At 40.0% G+C, this 12,375-nt stretch overlaps 1 protein-coding gene across 2 annotated transcripts in view; it reads right to left on the reverse strand.

The window, feature by feature from the left end:
• ARSB (arylsulfatase B) overlaps positions 1-10,739 on the reverse strand; it is a 63,156-nt gene extending 52,417 nt beyond the window's left edge. The window contains exons 1-4 of one of the 2 annotated variants that reach the window (XM_015848644.2): positions 10,400-10,715; positions 7,209-7,395; positions 4,791-4,981; positions 3,650-3,857 (exon numbers count right to left, since the gene is read on the reverse strand). In XM_015848644.2, the coding sequence (XP_015704130.1) occupies positions 3,650-3,857; positions 4,791-4,981; positions 7,209-7,395; positions 10,400-10,648 (835 nt within the window). In that variant the 5' untranslated portion in view covers positions 10,649-10,715. Of the gene's footprint in view, positions 1-3,649; positions 3,858-4,790; positions 4,982-7,208; positions 7,396-10,399 lie in introns of both variants that reach the window. The other variant, XM_032441325.1, reaches the window with a different exon arrangement.
• Positions 10,740-12,375: the final 1,636 nt, after the last annotated feature.

The following is a 12,375-nucleotide window of genomic DNA, read 5'->3' on the forward strand; positions in this document are numbered from 1 at the left end:
AGAGGCTGTATAAACATCAGTAACTACATCCATGAGAATCTATTCTTCTATTAATAATAATTCCAAAATGATTATAAAATATTCTGGAGTGAAAACAGTCAAAACAAAGGATTTGTGTAGTTTTTTCTTAGCAGTATTAAGCCCTGGACTGAACAGAAATGCTCTACATATTTTACTGTTCAAAGCCCTCAAATGGCAACAAGGAGACACTACAGTACTAATCAACTTTTAAGAACTGTCAGGGCATACTGGAAGAGAGTGTGTTATGGGGTGTTGCTTCTAAGCAGTTTAGAATGCTAAGAAGCTGAAAGTTAAATAAGACAACAGATATCATCTCTAATACAGAACTGAAAACAGAAGTCTGATTTGTGTTTTCTAATGTTGGCAAGTGTCCACTCAAATAACTTGCTGCATTTTGCAAGAACCTTAAACACATGCTGTAGACAGCAAATCTCCACCTCTTACCTTAAATATAGGCCTACATTTGAAGCAAAACTTGGGCTTTTAAACCAGTGTTAATAGTGCTGAGCTAAATTTATACAACTAGAATGCTTATTATGACCTTCGGGTATTTTAAATCAAGGTTCTCTTCAGGAAAGCTGTAGTTACAGTCTCTTAACATTTTCTAAAAAGAAAAATAAACTGTATGACGTTACTTTGTATGTCAAATGGGTAAAAGGCCATGGACACTCGAGACATTGCTGCATCCATTTTTATCTCCTTTGCTTAAAATAAGAAGGACTTCATTTTCACCACTGATTTTATCAGTGTAAAGCATTTGCATCTGCAGTACAAAATGTGGAAAGCGAATTCTGTTTTACATTGAAACAATCATGAAGTTGCTTGTCTCTACTACTCAATACATTAATAAAATATGACTTACTGTCTTTTCTTTTTCCACTTATTCACCTGCCAAAATTGCTAGTATACCTGTAGAAAAAGACCTGCAGTGTTGATGTACATGTTATGTTGAGGGGTGGTGAGATTTTACTGATCGTCAGATGACTTCATTCTTGGCCCAGTATATCCATCAGGCCTTTTATTTCTTTTAAAGAGAAACTGGAGTTCTATACAATTTGCCAAGCTCTTGTAAAATGTGCAGTAGTTCCATTTACCAGCTGGCATGTTTTCAAGTGAATCTTAATTGAGCCTCTTTAAACATCAAAATGTCAATTTTGGCTGTAACTAAAGAACAGTAAATGGTAAAGTAGTATCTACTGCAAAACTAGAGGCTTCACTTCTTTTTTTCTCTATTATTTTCCAAAATTACACTTACAGAACTACATGGGTTTTTAAGAAGCTTGAGGGTGTCTTTATGGTCTTATACCTTTAACTACTATGCTGAGAAGAAATGCAGCCACAGCCCAATAAAATTATGAATACTATTTATCATTCCCTACTCTCCTCTTTGTAGCCTTCATCCAAGTTCCTAAATTAAGCTTACTGATTCTTAACTTCATAACACAGGAATAATTATCTTGATGATAACTCCGAGTCACATATGAAAATGTGTCTCTTTAGTCATACAGAACAAAAGGAAGGCCTGTAGGTTCAGAGCATTGAGCTGGCCCTACAGAGCAGAAGAAATGTTTAATTATGCTAGAAAAAAAAAAAAGTAGTTAAGAAAGAAAGGGTGAAGAGAAATCTAAATACAGCATGAAGTGAGCAGAAGAAGGCAGAAAGTAAAACAACTGAGACATGTGAGGGAAGGTATACTTTCATTGCAAGGAAAGTACCAAACAAGTCTAGAAAGACCTAAAGCCAGAAGAGCATAGAAGAGCACTGATTTTACAACAACAGCAACAACAAACAAAACCATGTAAATCCTATCAGGCCACACTGCAGACCGAACTTGCATGGTCATTAATTTAGGCAGTACCATTTAGGTGTATACCTGTGCACACTAATATAATACAGAACAAGAACCTGCAATGAGATCTCACATAGCACAGTCTGCATAAGACACCCAACTGAAGACCCTCTTATGTTTCATTTCAACCACTTCCTAACGACCATTATAAAAGACACCATCTGCAAAAGTGATAGATCGAATTGAGAAAAGTAGAATAGATTTCTAACTTTTTAAAAAGGTTTCAACCTTTGATTTTTTGGAAGCTGGGTCTTTAATGTAAGCAATGTTTTATGCCTATAAGGACCAGTTGTGTGAAGGAAAGAGAGAACACTGGAAAAAATTAATCACTGCCCTGTGATCTGCTTGATCTAGGCCCAATTTCCTTGCATTTCAATCATTAAATACCACTCCTACCAGTTTAAGACTTCAGTTAAGTCAAGACAAGTCCCATTAGATAAGAGACACTAGATTCTCCTGTCAGAGTTTTTTTTTTTTTGACAAGCATATGAAACTAACTGTAAAATAACTAATGTTACAACCAAGGTATACTGTGGCTATTTGGAAAAAAAAAAAAAAAAAAGAAAGATCCTATAAACAAAAATTAATTTTGTCCCTTTAATTCCATAATACTCTGGATTTCCAGCTCAGATGTCATTAGCTTTATTCCACAATGTACTGAAAAAACATTACTGCAAAAGTTCTACCAGGACCCCATGAACAAAGATTGGATTTTTTCCACATGGGATAAGTATTGGTATCATTTTCCATATGGCTTTGCTTACTTTCAGTTCTAAATATGAAAACACTGTAAACGGAAACAGGCACAGAAAAGTTATCAAATCCTGTTAGAGACAAAGCCTGGACACACATGCAACAGCACAAGGGAAAAAGGCTTGGACTTAAACTGAAATTCCAGAGCAGCTGATAAACTCAAAATAAATCACTGCATTTTTATCAAAATTTGAGTTATGCTTTTCAGATTTGCTTTTTGGGGGCTGTTGGTTGATTGTTTTGTTGTTGTTTTTATCCTCAGTGGTGTCCACACAAAATGCATTTGCTATTTTGACAGCCCTAATGTGTAAAGCATGGGCAAACAAGCAATTTTTAACAGGCGGCTTCCCGCAGCCAACCAAACAAGAACATCTATTTTCCTGAAATCCAGCCAAGCAGCTGTATTTCAAAAAGGCTCCATTTCATTCCTAGTTTGGAAACAAAGAACACTGCTTTATAATCCATTATTTGCATTCGCCTAAATTGACAGGCCTCTGCTTCTCAGGTGCAATGTGCCAGTGAAATATTTTAAGCCAAAACTGTGCAAAAATCATGTTACATGAAAGTAAGAGGAAAAAGGTGTTTTGGCAAAAGTGACAGTCTGTGCCTTCTGCAACCTATGACAATTTATAGACTGATCAAAAGCCACCTACTGCTCAGGACGTATGAATTTGGTAGATTACTCACAGTAAGGATTCAGTTCTGATAGATATTCAGCGACTTCAGTGGCAAGTAAAAAGTCTCCAGTTTTACTGCATTACTAATAGTACTGTTTTTACTCAAATAGGAGCATCCTCCATTTCCACTGATAATTCCTGAGAACTGTTTCAGTCACACATTAAAAAGCCATAAGAGGGAGGAGAGTTTTCCTTACAGCTTGAGTTTCCTCTTTCATCCATCTTCCATAATTACAAATTACATTGAGGAACAACACAAAGGCCAGATGTCTCTGCATTCAGCTCATTAGACATAGTATCAGCACTGTATCAAAGATATTACTGAAACTATATAATCAAATGAACTTACCAGTAGAGAAGACAAGAACAGTGTTATCCCAAAGGCCATATTTTTTCAGAGCATCAGTAAGATTTCCTACAGCTTCATCCATAAGAGACACCATTCCTGCATAACGGCGCCTCTTTTCATCTTTAATGGAGGAATATGGTTTCACATATTCTTCAGAAACCTCAAGAGGTTCATGGACAGACTGAAAAGCAAGGTAGAGAAAGAGGGGCTGGGGTGGAAGGGAGAGAATGTATATTAGTTCAACACAAAGCACTACATGCAAAAATAAAATGGTACAACTCATTAACAGGTACAGGAATTTATTCTAAACTTCTGATTCTAGTGTTTGGTAAAATCATAGAGAAGACTGTTCTAAGAGCTATTGAGATACACTTTAAAGATAATCCAGCCCTTAGTTATAGCCAGCACAGGTTTGCAAGAGGATGGTCTTGTTTAACTGATTTAATTTCTTTTCATTACAAGGTTATCAATCTTGTTGACAAGTGGAAGTCAGCAGACCTGGTTATTCTGGAGTTCAGCAAAGCTTTCAATACTGTTTCTCACAGTATCCTTCCAGATAAAATGCCCAGCATGCAGCCAGCCAAGAACAGAATATGTTGGATGAACAACTGGCTAATGGGCAACACTCAAGGATTACAATAAATGAGGTTACATCAAGCTAACAGCCAGTCACTACAGGATACTGCAGGGTTCCATTTTGGGGCCAGTTCTCTTTAATGTTTATATAAAAGATCTGAACGCAGGATTTTAATTCATACTAAGTATATTAAGAGGACCAAAGGTGTGAGAAAGCTTCAACTGTACCTTCTCTTTGTAACACAGTTAAGAGTTTTTTGTCTGAAAATTCTCACACTAAGCTTTCCACTGTCTTTATAGGAGAGCAACCAAAAGATGCTAGAACATTTTTATGAATTCACTGCTCCCATTATTAGAAAAAAATGGAGAAGGGTAGTATGCCAGGGTTGTGTGAACTGAATTCATTTGGACAGGGAGAAAACATGAGTTTAATCAGTGATACTTCTCATGTTTAGCTGTTCTCTGTGTAACCTTCTGAAAATCCCAGATACAACCTCTGCATTACTATTTCATTATTTTAATTTAATAAATATTCTCTAGTGCAAGTAAGAATTGCTGACTCTACCTTCTCAGTTTTATGATTGGCTATTATGTCAATAGCTCTTTCTGTAAATAAATTTGTGGAGTACATGTTTTCAAACCCAGTTGCAACTTCTTCTCCATCGCGGAAGTCCAGAGCACAGCGTGTTACATTCTTTGCTTTGATGAACACACAGTGATCATGAGAATAATAATCCTCACTCCCCAGAAGATAACCTAGAAAGGACAGCAAGTAACGAAGGCCATTTAACATCACAAAAGCAGGGGAAAAAGAGACAAATAAAAATGTCAAAACTTTTGAGCTTTTGATATAAGAAAACTCCTCCAATTTTTAATAACCTGTATTGACAGCCAGTGATAAAGCTAAATAGCTCGACACTTGACACACAGACTTTTTATTACTAAGACAGGTAGTAATTATACCACTCATGAAATAGTCTGAGTGCAGTTTAGTGACATTTATGTTCAAGTCTGTGATAAAAGTTATAAACTAACACACTGTTAGCGAAATAAGCCACCTTCCCCAGTAATACTATGGATTTATATCTTGTACAACTTTGTATACTTGCTTTTTCATATCAGGTTTTTCTCTCTATTGAAAAGTTTTGCCTACTTTTTCTTAGCACTTGTTCTTAGTGGGTTTTTTGTTTGTTTTGTTGGTTGTTATTTGATGATTTTTTTTTCTTATATTTATTTAGAAGCACCAAAACATGAAGTTTCTTCAGCCATAAAGACATTTCTGATCCACTGCTGCCACCAACTGGTGCCAAGAAGATATTACAATTTAAAGATAAAATATCTAGAGGTACAGATTTGCTCCCATCAAGAACTACACTGTTAAGGGTTTATTTTTTATTGATCACAAACAAAACTCTTTAAAATAATTCAAATATTTTAATTATTGCTTCTAGAATTAGATTTCAGATGCATATTTCAATACCCTAGAAAAGAACCAAAAAAAGGCAAAATCTGCAAAATTATATTCTGAAGTTCTGCAAAGCCAAACTAAAACTGAGGATAAAACTTCAAAATGGAAAAAGTCTACTTGAATCTTATTCAAGAGCTTCAACTATTATTAGTCATGCTAAATAAATAAGTAAATAAGTACAGGAAGAAGAGATATTAAATCACAAAGCACTCCCTCCATTTTAAGGTAAAAAGGGGCTTTTCTTTCAAAGCATGAACAGTGATTTTGTGGGCCTCCTTCAACTTATTCAAACTAAAAGTTTCATTTTTCTATTTTGAGTTTCCAATGGGGGAGACGCTATCAAGCTTGCTAAAGAATGAAAAGCCTCTGACTGCAATCAAAACCTAGTGGAATTAAATGAACATAACAGGGTATCAAACCACCACATTCTCTGAAAAAGAATTCCCTTAGTGTCATGCTGGGCACCCACTGAGCATACTTAGAGGCAACACTGGCCCAGTATTAAATCCTGCTCATTCCTAAGGTGAGATTTCACAATGAATGTAAGCCTGTAGCTACATCTGTGCTGTCAAAAAGAACACAAGCCCATTGAAGAGATTGGAGTAGACAGACAATAAGGTAAGAGGCATAAACATTCAAGCAATGACCCATGATATTATGATCCCTATTTATTAGCTTCATTCAGTTGTGAAGCCATAGCCTAAAGCTCCCTTAAGAGTCAAGAGACAAATAACTTAAGGGAACTGTTCTTCCCACCATTTTCAACTTGAATCATCAGTATCTACATGCGAACATAGTACAACCCAGCTCTTACTTGGGATACCCTGCATTACAAGAGTGTGGGCTTCAAAAGCATAGATTAAAGTTTCTCTATCTTAATTTCCCCCATTGCAGTGGCAATTAATAGTGACAAAGTTATTTTCAATATGATGTGTTTTGAATTTTTCCATTCAGTGAAACTTTTTAAAATCCAACCTAGTGGATATTACCAACTTCATATCCAGTATCAGGTGATGTGGGGTATGTTAATGATAACTCCATTCAAATAACACCAAAGATATTTGTGCAAAGCTATGAAACATCTAATCAATACTTGGAAAGGAAACTTTGTGAGAGGAAAAATATGTAATACATAGTTACAAATTGCTTTGTAACATAAACATAGTTGGACAATCCAATTCTGGCTTTTTGTTTGTTTGTTTTAAATCTAGGTGACCTTCCTATCTTTTAAACTAAATCTTCTAACCATCACGGAACACACTCAAACGAATTTCTTTAAAGATAAGCACTTTCTTTAGAGGGACTCAATACTTACCGCATTTTCTTGAATAAATTGTAAGGCTTGGACATACATTTAATACAGCAATGCATTTTAAACAGTTACACTTCACAAATAAGCATACACAAACATTCATTCACTTATGCACTTACAGTAAATCTGTCCTTAGAAGAATCAAGCACTCTCACATCATTTTTAACAACACATTTACTGCACAGATTAAATCTACCCATTACCAAAGTAAGTATCAAATCCTCTGCGGGTTGGAAGGCATTCCTTCCTGTACATCCCTAAATGCCATTTCCCCACCATGTGAGTAACATATCCTGCGTCTTTAAGCAGCTCTGGAAGGAGTTTCTCATCAAGTGGTAGACAGCTGGGCTGGCACGGCCAAATTATTTGGTGCTGTAAACCTGTGTGGATCTAGCAAGGAAAAGAAAGAAGAAAATCACTTACAATGCAGTGACAAATGCATGTAGGCTACACATCAGATCCAAAAATAAAAAATACTATACAGCAGACTAACATCAGTTTTAGGGCCTGTTTTCACTGGCGTAGCACCGAGGAAGCTCAGGAACCCAAAGAAGGAGGATATGGAGGAAGACAATGAAACATCACTGCTGGTGTTAAGAAGCCTCTTGGGCTTCCATTGAAAAACCTACCAATTAACAACTACCAAGCTACCACTACATCCTTTCTGTTAGACCTCTAACTACTCCATCTATGTTTTTAAACCTAACAACTGGTGAATTGTGTATCCCTTCACAAAAGTATGACCAGTAATGATAGTCTGATTGGAACATTGTGTTCAGTGCAAGAAACCTCTTCTATGACTATATACCTTAAGCCGGATTTTGCTAATTCCCTTACCTTTGACAACACAGACAGTTGGATCAAGTTTACCCTCAGCAAGTTTGCTGATGACATCAAACTGAGTGTTGCATGTCATATGAGGAAGTGATGCCATCCAGACTGACCTGAACAGGCTTGAATAATGGACCCAAGAGAACCTAATGGGGTTCAACAAAGCCAAGTACAAGGTGTTACACTAGGATTGAGCAACCCTGTGTAGGAGGACCTTGGGATTCTGGTAGACAAAAAGCTGGACATGACCCAGCAGTGTGTGCTCGCAGCCCAGATGTCCAACAATACCCTAGGCTGCATTAAAAGAGGGGTGGCCAGCAGGGAGAGGGAGGTGACTGTCCCACTCTGCCCTCATCAGGCCCCATCTGAAATAGATGGTCCTGATCTCGAGCCCCTAGTAGAGAAGTGATGCAGAGCTCAGAGCTGTTAGAGCAAGTCAAGAAGAGAGCCACAAAGATGATCAGACGGCTTGAGCACCTCAACTATACAGAAAGGCTGAGTTGGGTTTATTGAACTTGGAAAAGAAAAGGCTTCATAGAGACCTCGCTTCTGCTTTCCTCTTAGGGAGCTTATAAACAGGAGCTGGGCTGACTTTTTACACACTCTGACAGTGACAGGACAAGCAGCTTTAAACTAAAACAGTATAGATTATATTAGAGGTTAGGAAGAGATTTTTCACTGTAAGGGTGGTGAGCTGATGGAACAGACTGCCCAAAGAAGCTGTGGCTGCCCCATCCCTGGAGCTGTTCAAAGCCAGGCTGGCTGAGGCACTGTGCAGCCTGATCTAGTTGGTTTCATCTCTGTCCACAGCAAGCGGGTTGGAACTTGGGTGGGCTTTAAGGTCCCTTCCAAATCAAGCTATTCTATGATCTCCCACCAAAAACAACAACAACAACAAAACACCCTTAAACCTAGGATAGAAAACACACCATGCATGTTTCTTTCTGGCTCAGACTCTGTGACAACACTATACAGAACTGTAACATTGTGAATTCTTACTCTCTTTCTGATTGGTTAAGAGAGGACTTGCAGCTAACTGTTAACTAGTGAAACAACTGTAACAATCTTGGGAAGGCCTTGCAACAAAATGCTGCACTGTAACACTCTTCTGAAAAGTTGCATAACAAACACATGTTGTGTGCAAGCACGGCGCAGAAATAACGAGTTAGTTGCCTTGGGTCCCCCCCTACAATTATGATCCTCCATGACTGCCATGCAAAGGGAGAAGCACAGCCAGTACAGCATGTGCATGGCAAGTGATACCAGACACCTTCTGCCTGGCAACAGCTCCTGGCCCAATTGGAGGGGACCATCATATGGCATAACAGGCACTGCCAACCTTACAGCCAGTGGCAAATGCCCCACCACATCCTCAACCACTTCAGAAGAAGGAGACAGACTCACAGGATGACATGGGATCTGCAGTGGTGGCTTGCTTTTTCTTTCTGCAGTTCTTTTCCCTGCAATTGCTTCAGATGAGACAAGAGATAACATCCACAATGACAGAAAGACATTTACTTTCGTTCAGAGCAGTTTCTCTGGCAGATCACTATGGTTAACATACACATACAGGACTTCTTTAGAGAAGGAAGATGTTTTGGAAATACACTTAACCCTCTGTCATTTCCTCCATTTTGACCTTGCTAAATTATTCTTTTTCCTGTCTTTGCCAGAGTTGCAATAAAAAATAAGAGTGAAGGAGGGGAAGGAGATGGAGGGAGGGGCTGGGAAGAGGGAGAGGGAAGGAAACAATAGGTACAGTATAGTATGAAGTCCAACTCTTGTGCAGCAGAAACAATAAAAGTAGCTCATGAGCACACTACAAAGAAGTGAAGTAAGGCTAAGGCTCAGTCAAAGGGCACACAAATATATGTGCTGAGGGTATCACATGAAGGAGGACATGAAGGTAAGAATGCATTTAAACATTTATAAATTGCACACAGAATCACAGAACTGAAGGGGTTGGAAGTGATCTTTGCAGATCTCTGAGTCTGACCCCTGCTAACGCTGGTTCCCTAGGGCAGGTCACACAGGAAAGCATCCAGGTGTGTTTCAATTATCTCCAAAGGAGACTCACAACCTCTGTGGGCAGCCCATTCCAGCACTCTGTCACAGTAAAGGAGTTTTTCCTCACATTCACATGGAACTTCCTGTGCCCCTTGTCCTGTCTGTCTGTGGGCATCATGGAAAAGATCCTGTTCCCATCCTCTTGACTGTCAGACTCTAGATATTCACAAGCATTGATAAGACCCCTTCTCAGCTTGCTTTCTGCAACATGTCTCAGCCTTCCATCACACGGGAGATGCCCCAGGCCCTTCAACATCACCGTGTGTTCTCTGTTAAGTTCCCTGCCTGCCTTCACCTGGTGACACCGGAGCTGCGCACAGACCACACGAACGCAGCACATCACACCGAAGCAGAGCACCTCGTACCAAACCCCGTTTACTTTTACCCTATCGACCAGAAAGTGAAGAAGTGACGTGTTTCTTTTCACCAAGCGGCAGAGGCAGCCCCGCTGCGAGGCCGGCAGGCTGCTCGCCTTACAAACAGCCGAGCTCCCTACCTGGTAGCGGCCGCTGAGGAGCTGGCTGCGGGACGGCGTGCACAGGGGCTGCGTGTAGTAGCGCTCCAGCCGCACACCGTCGGCCCCCAGCGCATCCAGCCGCGGCGTCCGGATGGCCGAACCGTGCCAGCCCACGTCGCCCCAGCCCAAGTCGTCGGCCAGCACCAGCACCAAGTGCGGGGGGGGCCGCGCCGCCGTCGGCCTTAGCAGACAGCACAACAGGCAGCACAGCGCACTCAGCAGCCCCATCCCCGGCCCACAAGCAGGAACTGCGCCGTCGATGAGCCGCCCCGTCCGTAGCCGCGGCCCGCCTCCAGGATGGGCCACGGCCGGGGGGCGGGAGCAGCCGCTGGAGGGAGCGATGTGCGGGATGGGGGTGGTGGGTGTGCGGGTTGGGTCGCTTCTGCCAGCGTACACGAGGCCGTGGTAGCTGCTGCCCTGGTCCCCTAGCGCTCACATCCCTTCCCCTGCGAAGGGATGAGCGAGAACAGGTTTTTCTCTTGGTTTGGTTGAGGTGGCTCTGGATCTGCTGTTGAAATCTCCCTCGTGGCAGTTACAGTGTAGGAAGGAAGTGAAGCAACCCAGAAGCAGAACTAACAGCTGTGTCAGCAGAGCTGTTTCTTCAAACCATTTTATCTTCTAAGGCAATGTTGTAAATGGCTGGTAACCTACTTAAAAATCTTGGTGCAAAACTCAGGCTGTGAAGGAACAGAAGGAGCTGTCAGCTGAATTTTGTACACCCATGGACCACGAAAGTATTCCTGTATTGAGTTTAAAAGCAAACAGCCATATGTTTCACATTTACCTGGAATGGTGCATGCATGCATTCCCAAATTTATGTAGCCATTTGGTAACAGCTGGAAACTGTATTTATCAGTTAAAGGAAGGCCAATGTTGAGTACACCAAACTCCGGCCTACTTTCATTTTGGTTCATAAATCTCTGTAGAAAATAGGTTCCTGCTCCTCTGAATGGAGACTATTGGATAAGCCTATGAAGCTAGCAGATATTACAGAAATCCCAAGGGATTCCCTGCTGGCTTGAAAACAACAGCACTGACTAGTGATTATGTGTTTTTCTACAATGATCAGTAATAAATTGATTTACATTCCAGTGAGAAGTTTGTTTAACCTTAATTTTTCAACTCCTAGACATACACGGTATCATCTGAGAGATTCCCAAAATGTGTTTTTCAGACCATTAGTAGTTCTGATACCCATCTAGACCAATGATACTCTTTTCCCAGCTTCCAGGTACTTCTCCAGACCTGATGGAAGAAATGAAATGTGTCACAGAGGCATTGTAAAGAAAAGATAGGAGGAGAGACTGGAACTGCATTCAGTACACAAGAGATGAAAATCCATAATGAAAGACAGCAGAGAAGCAAATGAGGACAGCACTAGTAAGCAGATTATATATTTGACAGTTAATGCAAAGTGCCCAGGAACACCAAGCAAAAATAATCTGATATGAAGAAATGGAAAGAAAGCAGAATATGAGAGGGAAGAAATGTATTAAAAGAAATTATGATTTTGCTGTTAATTTTTTCTCTCACAAAACACAGTGAAGAATGAATGGATATCATTGATATTGGTTCTGTTATACCTAGATCCGTAAGTACTATTTCTCTACAGTTACGATTGCTGTCTTTGTATAATTTTATTCTGCATATCATACCATGTTTATTTTTTCCCTGAGTGAACTTCTGGGACTGAACTCTGATGTGTGGAAGGTTCTGGAAGAGGGCTGTTCCTGCATCCTTTTCACCTCAGCCTTAGAACTGGGTGAAAATTAAGGAAATTACACAGTTAAGATAACCAAATTCTTCTGTTGCTCTTGGAAAGAGGCTTATCAGCCATGAGTCAAAATCAGACACTGATACTGGAACAAGAAGCAGTAAGACTTTCCTAGAGTAACTTTTCCCTGAAGTAAACTCCAGGATTCCTGACAAGCTGATATGTGACTATGAGTTATATT

The sequence above is a fragment of the Coturnix japonica genome, chromosome Z, assembly GCF_001577835.2.
Source record: "Coturnix japonica isolate 7356 chromosome Z, Coturnix japonica 2.1, whole genome shotgun sequence".
NCBI lineage: Eukaryota > Metazoa > Chordata > Aves > Galliformes > Phasianidae > Coturnix > Coturnix japonica.